Source organism: Phascolarctos cinereus, unplaced genomic scaffold (assembly GCF_003287225.1).
Source record: "Phascolarctos cinereus isolate Bilbo 61053 unplaced genomic scaffold, phaCin_HiC Scaffold_5;HRSCAF=322, whole genome shotgun sequence".
NCBI lineage: Eukaryota > Metazoa > Chordata > Mammalia > Diprotodontia > Phascolarctidae > Phascolarctos > Phascolarctos cinereus.
The window spans coordinates 300460062-300479946 of record NW_027555958.1 but is presented as its reverse complement, the minus strand read 5'-3'; the positions used below and the strand labels follow the sequence as shown (position 1 = coordinate 300479946).

The 19885-nt window shown below is 37.5% G+C and overlaps 1 protein-coding gene across 2 annotated transcripts in view; it reads left to right on the top strand.

Annotated features, from left to right (window-relative positions):
• The window catches only part of FBXL20 (F-box and leucine rich repeat protein 20), a 108546-nt gene that overhangs the window by 41186 nt on the left and 47475 nt on the right, over window positions 1–19885 (top strand). For both annotated transcript variants that reach the window (XM_020997551.2, XM_020997552.2), the window contains exon 2: window positions 14273–14334. In XM_020997551.2, coding sequence (XP_020853210.1) covers window positions 14273–14334 — 62 coding nt within the window. The remainder of the gene's footprint in view (window positions 1–14272; window positions 14335–19885) is intronic.

Here is a 19885-nt window from a genome sequence, read left to right as displayed (position 1 = left end):
GGTGATATTTCTTTTCCACATATTCAGTTAAAAAGGTGCCAAATCTTAGTGGAATCTTTTTATTGGGAAATACCAAGGCCCAAGTCAAATTTCACCTCATTAGCATTTAATTTTTACCATGCATATCTTTTTAACTACCATATGACATACCATATAATAGAACGAATATTCCTAATATCTATATGTCTTATGCTCACTACTAGATGGTAGCTTTCTTCAGGGCAACTACAGTCTTGTATTCCATAGTGGATACTTATTAAATAATTGCTGAATATGCTTTCCCCCAATGTTGCTGCTATTCAGGAAAAAGTGAGCCTTTGTGAGGAAGGTAGTACGTAAACTTATGCCAAGATTTATTTATTAAATACATATTTGAGTGCCCACTGTGTGCAAGGCATTAGGCTTTTGATGTCATGAGGGATATGAAGATGGTCTCAGTTATGGTCACAATCATCACCAATAGCATTAGTCAGTGTATTTGACATAAGATACATATACAGAGATTTTTTTTAGGATTTTTTATAAGGAACTTTTGGTGAGGATCCTTTTACCAGTGTAAATCTGCAACTACCCTACAACTTAAAATTTTAGAATTGCCCAGGGCACTGGAAGGTTATAACAAGTCCTGGGTGTTTGAAAGCCAGTATGTGTGTGGAGACAGTACTTGAATCCAGTTCTTTTTGGGGCTTTGTGTATGTTACATCACATATAGATACTTAAGTGGATCCAGTTCATATGTTGGTCATATTTTGCCAGTTAGCACTGAAATAGGTGTTATTATCCCAGTTTTAAAGATGAAGAACCAGAGGGACTGGCACAGGGTCATGTAAGGAGTAAGTGTGTGTGGAAAGAGTGGTCTAGGAATAACTTTTTTGCCTTAGCTCTCTACAAATTCCTCCAAAATGACCTGTAAAGCATAGTAGGCCCAGTTCTGATCAGGAGAGCCAATAAAAAGTCACTGAGTCTTTTTTTCAGTTCAGAACAGCTTAGGAAGATAGAAAGGTCAGGAGACAGTGGGGCAGGCCTGGAGCTTGGTACCACTGCAGAGCAGCAGGAGGCCGAAACAGGAGCAGGTAGAAGTAGCAGCAGGCTGTGGTTGGCAAGAGAGGCCCAGGGATGGTAAGGAGGGACAGGTACCAATCATCTGGCAACAGTGTTACCTGTTAGCCAGTTCCAGGTCACAATTCCAGAGTGAGGAGAGGAGTGGTCAGGGTCATGTGATACAGGGGCCCTACCTGTGCAAAGAACAAGTTCCAGAAACATCACTGTGTGGCTCTGAGCCCAAGAGCAGAGTGAGGACTCAGTTTCTTTTTTTTTCTTTAAATAATTAATTTATTTATTTTTAGCTTTCAACATTCACTTCTGTTTTGAGTTTTGAATTTTCTCCTCCACCCTCTCCTCCCCCCCTCCCCAAGACAGCATGCAGTCTGATATAGGCGCTACTTATATATTCCCATTAAACATATTTTCACATGAGTCATGTTGTAAAGAAGAATTAGAACTAATGGAAAGAACCACAAAAAAGAAGAAACAAAACAAAACAATGAAAGAAAAAGAGAGCAAATAGTATGCTTCCATCTGCATTCAGACTCCAGAGTTCTTTCTCTGGATATGGATAGCATTTTCCATCAGAGTCTTTAGGAGTTGTCTTAGATCCTTGCATTGCTGAGAAGAGCAGAGTCTGTCAAGGTCAGCCACAGTATGGCTGTGGCCATGTATAGTGTTCTCCTGGTTCTGCTCATTTCACTCAGGATCGGTTCATATAAGTCTTTCCAAGTCTTTATGAAGTCCGCCTGCTCATCATTTCTTATAGCACAATAGTATTCCATTACGTTCAGGTACCACAACTTATTCAGCCATTCCCTAATTGATGGACATTCCCTCAATTTCCAATTCTGTATAATGAATTGGCATAAATTTTTTATTCTTTGCCTACTAAAATTCAATAGTTGTAACTTTTAATCTAATTATTATGCTATGTCATGGGTATTTTAAAAAATAAATCATGATTCTAATTTATTAGATTTCTTTTGGTTTCTGTAACAGACTCAGAATATTAGAACTGGGAAGAACGTTTGAGGTCAACTAATGCTTCCTCTTTCCTGATATAGAAAAAATTTTATTTCTCCTCTACTTGAATACTTTTGTAACTTAGCTACATTTTGAGATGAGTGATTTCATTTTTAATAGCTCTTAGTTGTTAGCAAGTTTTCCTTATATTGCAGATGAAATTAGCTTTGACTATGTTGAGGTTTGGGGATGCTGGGACCCCGAAATCACGACACATGGGTCCTGCCTGAAAGAAATTAACTCAAGCTTTCTTTTAGCCAAACACAAGGTTTATTAGAACATCCATCATATTGGGCAGACTCCCAATGCTGACTTCCCACCAGTATCACATTCTTTGAGTAGCTTGTGGCATTTCTCTCAAGGTGGTGGATTATTGATTATTGATGGATTATGATTCATCAGACAACTCAAAATAAAATCTTCTATGAGCTTTTACCTCAAACAGCAAGTTTTACTAATCACAGTTTAGGAAAAAACTTTTCCAGGATTTACATCTCAAACTTAAATTTGTCCTGGTGTAAAAAGCCAGTTACACTTGCAAATTCTCAGCAAGTCATACATAACTCAAACAAGCTTTTCAGCTAGTTTACACATTAAAACAATAACCAATAATAGCCAAACTATTTTAGTGGTAACCAAATTATGAAAAGTTGCTTGACATAACTGATAGAAAAAGTTCACCAATTTGAAACTTGAAACTAACCCATTACCAATCAGGTGACTTCAGTTCTGTCAAATGCGTTTTCAAGTTACTTTACACAGAGAATCAATATCTCATCATTGACAGTTAAAACTAAAGCTTTAGGAAGAAAGTGCTTACGCAGGTTCGGAGGCCAGCTTCTTTACCCTGAGCAGGTTGTGCTGAACCTGGGTGATGCTTCCAGGCAAAGATTGCCCTAGAGCCCAAGGCCATTGCCAGGAGGGGCCCAAGCCGTAGCTGCTGCCCCTCACCCCTCCTTCCTTTAATCAGCATTAAAGGTGAGGGGTAAAGAATGAAACCCTCTTCTCCTATGAGAGGGGTTAACAGATAACCCTCTTGACTCAAGGGAAGGGTGTGACCAGGTTGTATAGGTGTTTCAAAACTCCTTAATGATCAATCACAAAACCTCCAGAATATGCCAAGATCCATGAAGGAGGATTCAGAGATGCAGAGGGAAGGGAGTAAGTAAGCCTCAGAGAACCAAAAAGCAACTGCAGTTTTCCCCAGTTCCCTAGTGCTGAGGGAATTAACAGAATTGAGCATACACTTCCAGACAGGGCATCCGTCCTTGTCCTCCATGCTGTGGAAGGTGTACCCAGGTCCATGGCCTTGAACTGATCCAGTGGACTGAGAGCCTGATAGCATCAGGCTGAGTGAGAGACAGCCTCCTAACTGTCTGCCTGAAAAGGACTTCTAAGCCTTGGTGCTTGGAGAGCGACCCCAACTGCAGAGCAAGAAAGGAGGGAGGGAGGAGACTTACGTACCTTCCAGTCTTGGCTGGAGAAGAACTTAGGGTTAGGCAGTTTCCCCGTACAGGCCACCAAAATGATGCGGTTTAGAGGTTCAGGGGTCCTGGGACCCCAAAATCACAATACACAGGGTCTGCCTCAAAGAATTCGACCCAAGCCTTCTTTTAGCCAAAGACAAGGTTTATTAGAACATCCATCATATTGGGCAGACTCTTGAGAAGTCTGAACATGAGTAAGCAGTGGCTAGATTATAAGAATCTAAGCATCTTAATGGAGACAAGATGGACCTTATATACAGAAAGACTATGGGAGGGATCTAGGAGTGGTCAAGTAGTCTGTGAGGTAATAGAACTAGGATTAAAGGTGGGAAGTAGCCTGGGGCCATAGGGATAGCATTATAGCCTCAGGAGAATTCCAGAGATTTGGCCATGTGGGAAAGTCCAGGGTTTTTCCTTTTTGGGGTCTAGCTCCATTCCTCATTAACCTTATGTTAGTAAAGATATTGATAAACCTAGAGGGTGTCCAAAGGAGGGCAACCAATATGATGAAAGATGAGTTTATGTTATAGAAAGAATGTATTGAAAGAGCTAGGAATGTCTGCTCTGGAGAAGAGAAAATTCAAGGAGGACTTGATACAGTCGTGATGCTGTTTGGGATTTCTGGGAATCCCAAAATGTCAGGGTACAAGACGATGTCTGCCTAGAATGAATTCACACACTCAAACCATCTTCCAGTCTAGGGGTAGTTTATTGTAACAATAGTAGCAGGCAAGGTTCCTAGTGAACCTACAACTTAATGGAGTAAAACTGATGCTTATATTTAGTACTTTTTTTTGGGGGGCTAGGCAGTGGGGTTAAGTGACTTGCCCAGGGTCACACAGCTAGTGTTATGTGTCTGAGGCTGAATTTGAACTCAGGTCCTCCTGAATCCAGGGCCGGTGCTTTATCCACTGCACCACCTAGCTGCCCCTTTTTTCTTTAGCACTCTTTTTTTTTTGGATGCTTATATTTAAAAAGGGATTGTGAAAGGATCTGGATGGGATTAAGGAATGCTAAGTAGTCCAGGGTGGGCCAGGTGAAACTATGAAAGGACTATCTAGTAGGCTAATTTGGTTGTCTAGTTGGGATTAAGGAGTGATCATATGTGCAGGTAGTCTGAAAGGATGTCAAGTAAGCTAATTAGGTGATATAGGTGGGCTGGGGTGGGCCAGTTGCCTTGGGCTGAGGCACCAGTGATCTGGGCTGCTGAAATGTATGGGAAAATTCAGGGACTGAGAGTTGCTTTCTAAGATGTGGTCTTTTCTTTGTAGGGATCCAGGTCCCATCACCCTGTTGGTTATATTCATATATTTGAAGGGCTGTTACATATGAGAATGGTTTGACCTCTTTGGCTTCAAAGGGCAGAACCAGGAGTGATAGTTAAATAAACAAGTTTAATATTGATGTTAGGAAAAACTTCCTAATAAAAAATAGCATGATCTACCTTGGGAATTGGTGAGTTCCACTTTATTGAAGGGATTCCAGAAGAGATTCTGGTATATTATAGTTGTCAGGTATATTATAGTTGTCAGGTATATTATAGTTGGCTTCCATTTTGTGTTTAAGTTGGACTAGATGGCCACTGAATTTCAACTATGAAATTCTGTAGTTCTATATAGAACAGGTAATGGCTATGGAACTCTGAAATTATATTCCTGGATCAACCAAAGAAATACTACTTCTACAAATCAATAATGTTGTTATGTAAATGCATAATAGCTTTAGAAATACTTTCAGAACTGTGAAATTGCTTTGTGTATTGAGTGATAATGTAAAATTACTAACTGACATATGCCTTGGAAAATTCCAAAAGTTCTGCCAGTTTTTGAGTTCTGGCACATGAGGTGGAACTTTTGCATGGGAATTTTAAGCCATCCATTCTCTTAGGGCTTTTTGAAATTGGATTGGGTTTATTTACTATCCACCCCTTCCTAATTAAAGCTTTTAAATGTCTTTTTTTTTCTGTCTGTATTAGATGCCTGTTGTTTGATGTAAATATCTAGTCACTTTTCCCTTTGGCTTCATAACTCCAAAGAGGTTTTTTTGTTTTTATTTTTAAAGTAGGGCATTTTTCAAATGGAGTAGTATTGTTTAAAGTATGGTCCAGCCACCCGGTAGGTCATGTGGGATTACTCAGAACCAGAAAATATTTTGGTGGATGAAGTTGGATATGGTAGAATAATCTAAATGGAAAAAAGCAAGATCTTTTATTCAGAACAGACATTGGTATTAGATAGTTGGACTGTGAGCAAAAAAGAATTCAAGGTAGAAAAAGACCCAAGAAATTGAGTTGGATCCCAGAAGTTGTCCAAAGGTGGAGAAGTTGGGCCTATTTATGGACCAAAATCTCACACCATATACCAAAATAAAGTCAAAATGGGTTCATGATTTAGATATAAAGGCTGATACTATAAGCAAACTGAGAAAGCAAGGAATAGTTTACCTATCAGATCTATGGAGGACATAAGAATTCGTGACCAACCAGGAGATAGAGAACACTAAGAAAAGCAAAATGGATAATTTCGATTACATTAAGTTGAAAAGTTTTTGCACAAACAAAGCCAGTGCAATTAAGATTAGAAGGAAGGTAGAAAATTGGGAAAGAATTTTTGCAACCAGTCTCTCTGATAAGGGCCTCATTTCTAAAATATATAGAGAATTAAGTCAAATTTGTAAGAATACAAGCCATTCCCCAATTGATAAATGGTCAAAGGATATGAACAGACAGTTCTCATATGAAGAAATTAAAGCCATCTATAGTCATATGAAAAAATGCTCTAAATCATTATTGATTAGAGAAATGCAAATGAAAACAACTCACACCTATCAGATTGGCCAACATGACAAAACAGGAAAATGATAAATGTTGGAGAAGATGTGGGAAAATTGGAACACTGATGCATTGTTGGTGGAGTTGTGAAATGATCCAACCATTTTGGAGAACAATTTGGAACTATGCCCAAAGGGCTACAAAAATGTGCATACCCTTTGACCCAGGCATAGCACTTCCAGGGCTGTATCCCAAAGAGATCATGCAAATGGGAAAAGGACCCACATATACAAAAATATTCATAGCAGCTCTTTTTGTGGTGGCAAAGAATTGGAAATTGAGAGGATGCCCATCAGTTGGGGAATGGCTGAGCAAGTTGTGGTACATGAATGTAATGGAATGCTACTGTGCTATAAGAAATGATGAACAGGCTGACTTCAGAAAAACCTGGAAAGACTTATGTGGTCTGATGCTGAGTGAAGTGAGCAGAACCAAGAGGACTTCGTACACAATAACAGCCATGTTGTGCGATGACTAATTGATAAACTTAACCCTTCTTAGCAGTACAAGGATCTAAGACATCTCCAGATGGAAAATGCTGTCCACATCCAAAGAAAGAACTATGGAAGTTGAATTGTTGAATTTTTTTTCTCTTCTGTTGAGTTTTGTTTCCTCTTTCTGATGGTTCCTCCTGTTGGTTTTAATTTTTACTTACAACATCACTAATGTGAAAATATGTTTAATAGGAACGTAAATGTAAAGCCTATATCAGATTGTGTGCCATCTTGGGGAGAGTGGTGGGGAGGAAGGGTGAGAAAAATTTTAAGCTCAAAAGCATATGGAAGTGATTGTTGATAAATCAAAATAAATTAATTTTTAAAAAAGAGAGACGTTGGGCCTACTTAGCATTGTCTGGTCCCCAGTACCCTTTCTTTATTGTTTTATATCTCAGGATTCTTTTCTTAGGAGATATTTAGTCATGAGATCATAATGAACTGGCTGTAGTTTGTATCTAAAAAGCTGTTATATTCCTACTGGGAATAAGATATTGGGTGGAGGGGGTATATTTACTTTGTTTTAGGTTTAACTGTTCACAGAAAGATGTTTTCTCTTAGTTTCTGGCAAGAAAACTAGTCTATTAGAAAAAACATCTGGTGTTGCTGGATGTAGAGGAGCAGCATAATCTGTGTCAATAAAAATTGCTTATGGGAGTAAATTTGTTTGTAAATCTACAACTTCAAAGATTTTTTCCAAATATGGATGATAGATTATAAGTGGCCCCTGAAATATAGATCTGGGCATTGCAGCTTGGAGCCTCACTGCAATTCTATGTAAGCTTTAAACCCAAATACCAAGTTACCTCTTTAGGTAGTTTAGTGACAAACATGCTATTAGCCACAAATTGGGTAGTCTCTGTTGAAGAAGTACTGTACTGGTAGTAGTCTGTTAACTGTGAAGTCCAAGTGATTTGTTTCTGTTATTTTGTTTTACTGGAACTTGTGTTATATTGTATTATATGAAATAAACAGGCCATCAACTTAATCTATTTTTTTAATGTAAAGATCTTCACTGAATAGTATATGTTGAAAACAAATTTAACTTAGTGCCTCTGGCAACTTTTTTTTTTTTTACACCTTTTTTGTATCACTAACCCCATTGGCAGCCATATGGACTCTTTCTCAGAATAAAGGTTTTAGATATGTACAATAAATTATGTAAGATTACGAAGTAAACCATTTATGTTGAAATATAGTTATGAAATATTTTGAAAATTCATAAATCTCAAGTTAAGAACTCTTTCTCTAAGACTAGAAATTACAGGTGACTTGCTGATGTGCATTGGTGGAAGGAGTTTTATACTCTGTGAATTCTCCTCACTGATGTTAGTTATAACGCATTTGAATTCTTCCCCTTCCCCTTCAACAACTTCAACAACAAAACCACTTTGTTTATATTAGCTTCATCTTGTCTACTTAACTCTCTACCATCACCCCTATGATTAGTCATTCTCTGAGATCGGAAAGATGGTCATAGATACCTTATTTTTAAAAATAATTATTTATTTTTAGTATTCAGCATTCACTTCCACAAATTTTTTTTGGGGGGTGAGGCAGTTGTGGTTAAGTGACTTGCCCAGGGTCACACAGCTAGTAAGTATCAAGTGTCTGAGGCTGGGTTTGAACTCAGGTCCTCCTGACTCCAAGGCCAGAGCTCTGTCCACAGTGCCACCTAGCTGCCCCCATGAGCTTTTTGAGTTTTAAATTTTCTCCCTCTCCCTGTCCTCCTTCCCCCATAACCCCCACCTCCCAAGATGGTGTGCAATCTGATAAAGGCTCTACTTATACTTTCATGTTAAGCATATTTTCTCAGTCATGATGTAAAGAACATTAGAGCTAATGGGAGTAACCACGAGAATGAAACAATAAAACAAAACAACAAAGGGAAAGGCAAGCAAATAGTATTCTTCCATCTGTATTCAGACTCCATAGTTCTTTCTCTGGATGTGGCATAAAAATTTTAAAAATAAATTTTATTTCTATATTCTGACAAGTTAGCCTGCCCTTTGTTTTATTAGCTGTAAAGCATAGCTCTTCTGGAGTCCTTCCTCTGAAGTGATTTAGTGTTACTTCATCAATCAGATATTTGTGGGATTTTTTTGTTTGTGGTTTTTAGTTTTTGTTTGTTTGTTTGTTTGTTTTTGCTTAGGTAGTTGGGGTTAAGTGACTTGCCCAGGATCACACAGCTAGTAAGTGTCAAGTATTTGATCTGAGGCCAGATTTGAACTTGGGTCTTCCAGACTAAAGGGCTGGCGCTCTCTATCCACTGTGCCACCCAGCTGCCCCCAAATATTTGTTAAGGGCCTACTATGTACGCTGTACTAAGCCCTGGGGATACAAAAAGAAACCAAACTAATAAAACAGAAAAAAAAAACCGGGTGCCTGCCCTCAAGGAACTTAAAACCTAATGGAAGAGATAACATGCAAACAAATATATACAAAGCAAGCTATATGCAGGATAAATAGGAAATAAATGGAGAGGAAGTACTAGAATTAAGAGGAGTTTGGGAAAATTTTCTTTAAAAGGTGGGATTTAAGTTGGTACCTAAGCTAGGGAACTCTGTAGTTGGAGTGGACAAGGGAGTGTTCCATGCCAGAAGAGCCAGAGAAAATGCCTGGAACCAAAAGATAAAATATTTTGTTTCTGGAATAGCCAGAGAGCCAATGGTGATCTTCAGGTATAAGAAGCCTGGAAAGGTAGGAGGGGGCTAGATTATGAAAATCTTTGAATGCCAAACACCGCATTTGTATTTGATGAGGGGAGAGGGAGAGAAAGAGAGATAGCGTGCGCGCGCGTGCGTGTGTGTGTGTGTGTGTGTGTGTGTGTGTGTGTGTTTTGGAGGGTGGGGAGGTGATTGAGTTGATCTGACCTGTGTTTTAGGAAAATCACTTTAGTGACTGAATGGAGGATAGATTGGAGTAGGAAGAGACCTGAGACAGGCCATTGAAATAGTCCAGGTGTGAGGTGATGAAGGCCTGCACTAGAGTGATGGTAGTGTCAGAAGAGAGGAGGACTTGTATTGGAGAGGTGTTGCAAAGGTGAAATGGACAGGCCTTGGCAGCAGATTTTGGATATGGGGAGGTGTGATGGAGAGATAGTGAGGATACTTAAAAATTATTTACTTATTCATAAAAATGCTTATTCACTGAGCAAATGAATATTTATTTTTCCCCTACTTTGCCCAGTCTATCAACCTCCACATTTCCAGCCAGACCCTGGTTTCAGACTTCATTTGCATAAATGACAATTGGCTTGGTCCCTCAGGTCTTATTTTTCTGCTTGGTAATTTTTAAGTTTGTAAACTAGATTATAGAAATGCTTTATTATAGTTAGAGTTGAGTGTGTCAAACAAATTATCACAAAGACATAATATTTTTTAAAAAGTTGCTTCATAGTATTTAGAATCTCACTTGGACAATTTCAGTCTTTTTGGAACTAGAGGTTTGAAAGTCATATTTATTCCTCAATCATCTAATTTAGGGGGAAAATGATTATAGTTTTACACAGAGCAACAGTCAAGTGCCAAAACAGACCAAGTCACCGGGATTTTAAAAATCTAAATGTTTAGGAATATACACTCATCAGAAGGGGCTGTTGAATGTGGCTAACTCATTTTAAAATTAGAAATTCAACTAGCTCAGTGTATTTGAAATTACCTTGGAATTGACTATGATCATAGGCATGTCTTAATTGATTCTCATCACCTTTTCACATAAAATTTCATTTGTATATAATTTCATTAGAATGGTTTCATCTATCTTACCGTGAAGCTTTTTTTTTTTTAAGGCAGTTGGGGTTAAGTGACTTGCCCAGAGTCACACAGTAAGTGTCAAGTGTTTGGTCTGAAGCTGGATTTGAACTCAGGTACTCCTGACTTCAGGGCTGGTCCTCTATCCACCTAGCTGTCCCCCGTGAAGCTTTTTTTTTTTATTTTATTTTTTCAGTTCACAAGTATTTTCCCTTCCCTATCCTATCTCATAAAAGAAAGCTCTTTACTTGAATACTTTGTTGGACACTCAACGTGTCAAAAACTGAAATTATGATTGCCTTAAATCTTCCTCCTAATTTCCCTGTTTCTACTGGTGGCACCATCCTTTCCCCAGTAGTCCAGGCTTCCTCCTCCCCCTGCCCCCATCCCTTCTTAGCAAGAATAAGTCTTGTGTTTCTCAGGCCATTCTAATTTTATGTTTCATATTTTTATTTTAAAATTTGTTTTATAGTTATATTTGTATATGACTGTTTCTACTAGTGTGTAAGTTCTTTGAAGACAGCAGTTATGTTGTTTTTCATCTTTATATTCTTTCACAGTAAATGAATGTTTTTGTATTGGAATGAATTCCCTTCTTAACCTCCTATGATCTGGTTTTTACCCCCACTACTCTTGTAAAACTGTTTTTTCTCTGGATGCCCCTAACCTTTTTGCCAAATGCAGAGGCCTTTGTCTTGATCTTTCTCTGACATTGGGCACTTATCTACTCCTTGAAACTGTTCTTTTGGCTTCTGTCACACATACTGCTAATTATCTACCTGTCTTGCTAACCATTCTGTTTCTTTCTCCTGATTCCTTCCCAGATTTTAGCTGGGTGTCCTGAGTCTTTGCTTTTCTTGTCTGTTCCTTTATAGAGCTCATTTACTCATGTAAACGAGCTATCATATCTATGCAGACAGCCACACATCCCCTTCCATTTCTACCAACAAGTAATTCTCTTCTGACTTCTTATTTGTGACTTTTCCAGAGTTACAGTGCCTGGGGCTGGAACACAGTCTTCTTACTCTCATCTTAGTGGTCTTAACAACACTTGGTCCTTCCTTCCTTTCCCCACAAAACCCCCAAACCATCTCTTCTTAACTTAACTATTCATGAACTATTCTCCTAACTTAGTGTTGAAATTGAATTTTGTAGGCATCTTTGATTCATTCCTTTCTTTCTGCCTTCTGATCAGTCACTAAGTTATTTTTCCTTCACCATGTCTCTTGTGTTCTCTTTTATTCATTCTTTCTGCCACCACCCAGTGGTGACTCTGCCATGGGCTATTGAAATATTTTCCTGCTTAACTAGTCTTTTCCTATTCCATTTCTGCTACGTAACTGCTCCCCAGCTAATCCTCCTAAAAGACAGCTTTTATCATTTTGCCCTGCTGTGAAAACCTTTGGTGCCTTACGCATAGTTACTTAGTAATTTCTGCTTGGATGTTTTGGTGGTTTTTCATTGCAAGTCAGCTGATGTGTTAACTTCTTAGCCAGGCATTGAAGATTCATTTTGCTAGTTAATATGAGCAAACTTAATGCTGAAAGTACTATTTTAATAAAGTAGAAAAATTAGTCTCCTAATTTCATTTCAGTAATAAGAACAAGTCTTTTTCAGCTAACTTCCTTTAGAGATTTTCCAGTGTTTGGGTTCTTGGTTATATATTTTTATCCCTGGTTTGCTAAGGCAACTAAGCCACAGACTTTCTCTAGCAACAGTGATGGTTCTGACTTGAGGCTGTCCATTCCTGATAGGAATGACTTATGTAGATCAGTTTGTACCGTAGGCTGTAAAAGGCATTGAAAAAGACGCTTCCTTTCCCTCCAAGTTTTTAAAAGATTCATACCATTAATGGAAGCTTTATAGATAATAAGCTAAATATGAGAGATGTTTAAAGATATCTTAAATTAGGTTAGTTTTTTTGTGGTTGTTCCCACTGTAGGGATTTTCTTTTCCAGGATTTATGATGTTTTAAGTGACCTTGAGTAATCCTTTAGCTTCGGGAGTGATTTTAAGTAAAACTCACAAACATTAAACTACTACTTCTAGGTCCTAGGAGTAAAACTAAATGAGTGAAAGAATACTTTCCGTGAAGGAGCTTATATTTTACTGAAGAAATACAGCACGTACAAAAATAAATATCAAGTATGTCAACAGTCATACAAAATAACCTTAGACAGTGCTAACAGCTTAAGACCATATGTGCCAAGAAAGGTACTGGGTAGGAAGTGATACATGAATTGTATGGTGTAGAATTGAGGAGTCAGTGCACAAGTTCCTAAAGTGGGCAATACTGCCCCCTGGGGGACTAGAAGATGGGGGGGTGGTAGCAGCCTCAAGTGCAGTTGGGAGGTGTTTAATAAAAATAAGGGGATAGTGTCAGCATAAGGAAAGAAGATAAGAAAAATTTGGAAAACCATTCAGACGTCACCTGTTGTGACAGTTAAAGTCATGATTAGGACGTTATTTTCTAAATAAAAACACAAAATGCAAGTTATAGCCCAGTCAATGGTCAAGCCAGCCAACAGGTCTTAACAAGCAAGTGTTGGTAGGCAAGCAGGTAGCTCATTGTATGGAAGTCTAGCAGGAAGATGTGCATGTAATGACTTGTTTACAATATGATACTATATGGTTATATGCCCCCCGGTATTGCATCATCAAAACGTCAATGCAGGAAAAAAACCTGCAAATTTACAATAAAATATTAAATTAGTGTCATTTCAAACATTATATATTTTTGAAATGACACACGTTAAAAAATCCATTGAAGGGTTTCTAGGGGTCGCTGAGTTTTTTTTTTTTTTTGAAAAGGGGGGTGGTAAGCCAAATAAGTTTGGGAACTATTGAGTTAGTGCATTTTAGAGATATGAAGGAATCTCTTATGCCAGGTCTACACAAGGATTTCAGGTGGCCAATGAAAAATGTAGAGGAAAACATCCTTTGTATGTAGAGGAAATCCTTTGACAGGCAAAGGTTGTGCAGGCATGTCTTATGCAAAGGCCTGGAGGGGAGAGATTGACTGTTCCATACAGGAAATAAACCTTGCAGGGGGAAACTGAGAGTGTAGGAAGGGGAATTATATGAAGTAATACTAGCAAGGTAATTAATTGGGAGCCAAATTGCCATGCTGAGGAGTGAACTACTTAAGATTTTTAGGAAGGGTGTAGCGTTGTCAGATTTCTTTATTTTATTTTTTTTGTTATAAAGGTCAATGTGGTAGCTGTAGAAAGAACCTCATTGAAAGGGGAAGGTAGAACTGAAGCAAGGAGACCATTTGGAGGCTGGTCTCCAGATGAGAGACTCTGACCTAGGGAAGTTGGTATAGTATGTGAGAAAGTAGGTGTGTGAATAGAGACCTGAGGACAGATAAGAAATAGAATTAACAGTATTTAGTAATTGATTAGATGAGGGGAATAAAGGAGACAGAACACAAGGATGACTCCAAGGTTAGGAATCTGAGTGACTGACAGGATGGTAATAGTTTTCATGGATCTAAGGAAGTTTGGAAGAGGGATGGATTTAAAAATACTGTTTTGTCTTGGGTTACTTTTCTGACTTCATTCTTAAAAGAATTTCTACTATATGAGCAGAGTAGAGTTTCTAAAAGTTGTAGAACTTTACATTCTTTTTTCCCCCCAGATGTTCTCAAACAATGATGAAGCTGTGATCAATAAAAAGCTTCCCAAGGAACTACTGCTAAGGTAAGTCTGTGAAATTGGAATTATTTTGTTCTGTTTTGTACCCAATGCTTATTACAGAGAATTATTACTATATGTTTGGACAGTCTTAATGTTTTCTACTGCTGCTGCTGCTGTTGTATTGTCAGTAACAAATTTATGTTGTTTATTGATTAATTCTTGTCCAAGTCAAAAAGTGTTTATTAAGCATCTACTATGTACCAGCACTGTGCTTAGGACTAGAGTTACAAAGAAAGGCAAATACAGTCCCTCTTTCAAGGAGCTTACATTCTAACAGGGAAGTAACTAGATTGCAGTCTGAGAGGGGTCAGTATTAGTTGCAGGGAGAACCAGAAAGGCCTCTTGCAGAGATTTGTGTTTGAGTCTTGAAGGAAGTTAAAGAAACTAAGAGAAAGCGGTGAGGAGACAAAACAAACTCTTCAGGTACGGGTCCAGATAATGCAGACACACTGTAGTGCCCTGTTTGAAGAACTGCAAGTAATATCTATTTGTGTTAATTCCTTTATAGCTTGGTTTTAGAGTGAGAAGATATCTCTGACGTCTTATCAGATATTTGATTAAACTTTATCCATTCACACTTTTTAAAAAAAACAAACATGAAAAAAGTATCTAAAACCAAATGCTACTATTATATTCAGTTGAGAAATACCAGAAGCTTTACAGTAAATACAGGAATTAAATATAGTTGCCATTTCCTCCTGCTGTTGTTTGACATAGTTAAAGAAATGCTAGCAATAGCAGTAAAACTAGGAAAGATATTAAAAACATAAATATAAGCAATGAAGTTATAAAACTGCATGATATGGTTTACTTAGAAAACCCTAGAAAATCAGCAAAGAACCTAATTGTAATAGTAGTGACAGTAAACAACCAGGACACAAAATAAAACCCATATAAGTCAGTAGCATTTCTATGTGGCAATAACAAAATCCAGAAGGAAATAATGGAAACAGAACTCCTATTCAGACTAACTACAAAATGCATAAAATATCTGAATCAGTCCACTATGGCTTACCTAACCACCTGTAAAGTAATAATTACAAAGCACCTAAAGAGAAATAGTCGATGTTCTTGACTAGGATATGCCAATGTAATAAAAATAACTACTACCTAAAATAATTTATACATTTAGTGTTATATTAGTCATCAAGGGACTGGTTTATGGAGCCAGACCAAATAATGTAAAACTTATTTGCAGGAACTAGAGCTCTAGAATCCTAAGGGAAATTATGGGGGAGGGGGGAATAGGAATGAGGGGTAATAGCCCTTGCAACCCCATATAGAGTATTGGTTAAAAAATAGAAAATTTAGGTCAATGTTAGGGACTAGGTCATTAAAAATTAGATACAATTGAACTTATCATTAATTACTTGGGAAAGAATTAGCCGGTTGACAGGGCCTCCTGGAAAAAAGTGGAAAGCAGTTAGACAGAAGTTAAGTATAGACGAACATCTTATACCATATACCACAAATCAGCTAAAAGTAGATATGCTATCTGAATATTAGATACCATGAAAAAATTAAAAAGATCGCTTTTATAGCTACAGGTAGGATGTGGATATTTAACCAACAAAAGATAAACCAAGAAATAAAATGCTTTTTATTATAGGAGTGAAAGAAAGAGACATTTTGTTAAATAGGGTTTCTATATTTCCTGCTGGACTAGTTTATAGCTAGGTGGTACTGTGGATAGAGTACTGGGCCTGGAATCAGGAAAACTCATCTTCCTTAGTTCAAATATGGCCTCAGCCACTTAATAACAGTGTGACCCTAGGCAGTTCACTTAACCCTGTTTGCCTCAGTTTCCTCATCTTTAAAATGAGCTGGAGAAGAAATGGCAGACCACTCCAGTATCTTTGCCAAGAAAATCCCATGTAAGGTCATGCAGAGTTGGACATGACTGAAAGCTACTGAACAACAACAATAATTTGATTCTAATACTGAATAAAGCAAAGATGACTGGGGAGAGATTCACAACATGAGAGGAGAAATTACACAAAAAATTTAGGGGGGAAATGGACTTTTTTTTAAGTCTTGAGTTTGAAATTCTCTTCTCTCCAGTTCCTCCCCTGCCCATTGAAAAAGCAAGCAATATGATAACCATTATACATACAAAGTTGTGCAAAACATTTTCATGTTAGCCATGTAGACCCCCGAAAAAACTTCAAGAAAAATAAAGTGGAAAAAAGTATGCTTCAATCTCCACTCCAAGTTGATCAGTTCTTTCTGGAGGTGGATAGCATTTTTCATTGTGAGTCCTTTGGAATTATGGATTACTGTATAGATCAGAGTAACTGAGTTTCACAGTTGTTATAATTCAACATTGTTACCCTATTGTTCTTACTTTGTCCAGTGTTTTCCTGGTTCTGCTCACTTCACTTTGTATCAGGTCATATGAGTCTTTCAAGTTTTTCTGAAACCATTCCCTTCATATTTTCTTACAGCACAATAATATTCCATCACAATCATATACCACAAATTAGTTCAGCCATTCCCCAGTTGAGGGACATTCCAGTTTTTTGCCACCATGAAAGTGCTGCTATAAATATTTTTATACACAGCTTCTTTCCCTTTTTCTTTTGTCTCTTTGGGATACAGACCTAGTAATAGTATTGCTGAGTTAAAGGATATGTAGAGTTTTATAGCGCTTTGGGCATAATTCTGAATTATTCTCCAGAGTGGTTGGAAATTTAAAACATTAAATAGGTATCTATGAAAAGATTCCTTGAGACTACATAAAGTATATTTCATGTATACTTGTTTATGAGTTAAAGACAGACAAGTTTAGATTTTTAGTACCTAACTTATTCATACAACTTAAATTCCTTACAAATGATTGCCCTAGCCAGGACATCCTGGAGAAATTCCACTTTTCTTTTTACTATTGCCAAGTGTTTCATTCTCCCTTTGCTTCTTTCTTTCTTTCTTTCTTTCTTTCTTTCTTTCTTTCTTTCTTTCTTTCTTTCTTTCTTTCTTTCTTTCTTTCTTTCTTTCTTTCTTTCTTTCTTTCTTTCTTTCTTTCTTTCTCTTTCTTCTTTCTTTCTTTCTTTCTTTCTTTCTTTCTTTCTTTCTTTCTTTCTTTTTCTTTCTTTCTTTCTTTCTTTATTGTTAGGCATTGGGGGTTAAGTGACTTGCCCGGGGTCACACAGCTAGTGTTATATGTCTGAGGCCGGATTTGAACTCAGAAGGTCCTGCTGAATCCAGGGCTGGTACTCTATCCACTGTGCCACCTAGCTGCGACTTCTCCTTTTGCTGCTTTCTGGCTGCTGTAGATGATACCTACAGGGACCTTCATCCCATTGCAAAAAATTAGTAGGCTGTGGGGTTTGTAGTGGACTGGGGGGATGGAGGACAAAGCCTTCTTGCCCTTGTCTCTACCCATCAGCATAAAACACTGATTGGCAGGAGAAGAAGAGATGGTTGGGGGAGGAATTATGTTTTATCATCCTGCTATTCCCTCTCTCAAAACTTAGTGCAAGTCTCATAAGAGAGGTAAGAAAGAAAATATTTTTCTACTGTTCTTCCTATGACCCCAGACATTTGTCTTCATCATCACCTTTAACCTACACATAGTATCAGTTTTCAGTAACAGGAGGAAAGGCAAAGAAAAGGAGGATAAATCATGTCCCAGGTGAAAGAATAGAGAGTAATGGAGGGTCATTCCTAACTAGTATTAGTAACTATCCCCGCTTTCTTACCGTTTCCCTTTGCCTTACCTCTACTATGGGTCCTGAGTCCTTTTCCAGCTCCTTACTTCAGAACCCTTGGTTCAATTCTTTTAGTCTACCAGATTGAAACTCTAAATTCATTTCCTCATAGAAACCTTTTTTCTATATATCGGTTGTGATTTGTACAGTGCAACTGGTATGTGTTAAAAGTACACTACAGGCTAAGTAGGATTTTGTGGGATTAACCTAGAGAACTAAGATTTATGTATTGTTTCTATAGGAAAATAAGTTAATTTACAAACAACTTAAAATATTGCCTGTCACTGACAACATTTTGGGGAAAGACAGGTGTTCATAGCATGAAATATACTAAATAATTATGAATTCTGTTAACTGAATTAGAGATTACTGGGCCTTTAGATAGTCAAAGCAAAAATGAGTCCTATGTAGTTTCACATGACATCTTGTTTATTATAAGTTTTAGAATGTTTGGAATTTCTTGTGACAAGGTATATTGTACTATTCCCTAAAAAGATGAATTCTTCCTCAAGAAAATCGAGTATAGTTTGAATTCTGTGACAGCACTTGATAGGCTACATTTTATACTATCATGTCCAATTGTTTGACCCAGCATATGTTAATATAGAGCCAGAAAATTCTGCTGTTGGAAGTAGACTACTCCATTGTCTGCTACATGATGAAGATTAGGCGTTACCAATGAATCAAGCAAGTGTTCTGATTTTGGCTTACCTTCAGCTTATTCACTAATTCTTTGCCCGTGTTTTTTGAAACAAAGTTCATAAGTAATGATTTTTGAGAGCTGGAATTCATTGTTTGCATACTGTGAAATTCACTAAGCACAGATTGACAGTGTACCCTTTGAAAGGAAGACTCAGTGCATTTATCTAAGGGTGCCTTCTGGAAATGAGCATCAGTGTTTGGAAGACAAAGAGTTTTGTCTTTAGTACAATGTATATTTGCATAATTTCCAATGCTGCTTTTATGAGGATGGTATTGATAACTACAAAAAATGAGAGGTCTAGTAATATGTACTTGATCCTGCATACCCCTTTTGTTGTGGGAGTTGGAGTGGTTTCAAGATGAAGGAGTATTGCTCATGAGGGGAATTATTATTCATAAGAAACTTGCAGGACCTTTTTTGTCTATCTCTTCATTTTTTGTACAATTAACTGATGTCCTAGGCCATAAATGTCATGGTAAATATAGTGCAGGTGGATAGGAACCACAGAGTTTTTAAAATTAGGAAGAGATTGTGGATGGGTTGCTTTGTGTGTGTTTGAGGCAAGGTGAGTACAACCAGTCAGGAAAATGTGATATCTAGTCCTGCTTCTGATGCATAGTGCTGTAGGCAGGTCTCTGACTATGGGATGCAGAATAAATAACAAAGTAGTAGAAGGATTCCCTCTTTGAAGTTCTTTACACCAGAGTTGTAAAACTATGGCAGTGGCCAATTGTGGCCTGCAAAACCAGACAAAAACATAATTGGGAAATTTTTAAGGAAATAGATAGCAGTTCAATACAATATAGTTTTTTGTGGTTTTCTAAGTCAGTAAGGGGCCTCAAGGGATCCATTTCTACTGAGTTTAACACCTCTGCCTTACTCTAATAAAATCACAAATCTGGTACAAAAACAAAGTATCTAGATTAGTAGATCATAAATGATCAGATAAGACAAGTTTTACTAATTTTGCCTTTTCTGTAATTGATAGCTGCTCAGATGTTACTTGTTACCTTAATTATTTTACTTTGTCCCAAATTTTGGCAATTGATAAGTAAATGGTCTGATTTGATTAAAAATTAAAATATTTAGAGACAGATTTTTAAGTGAGCCAGTTATATGATTGTACATTAATACCTTGATTGAC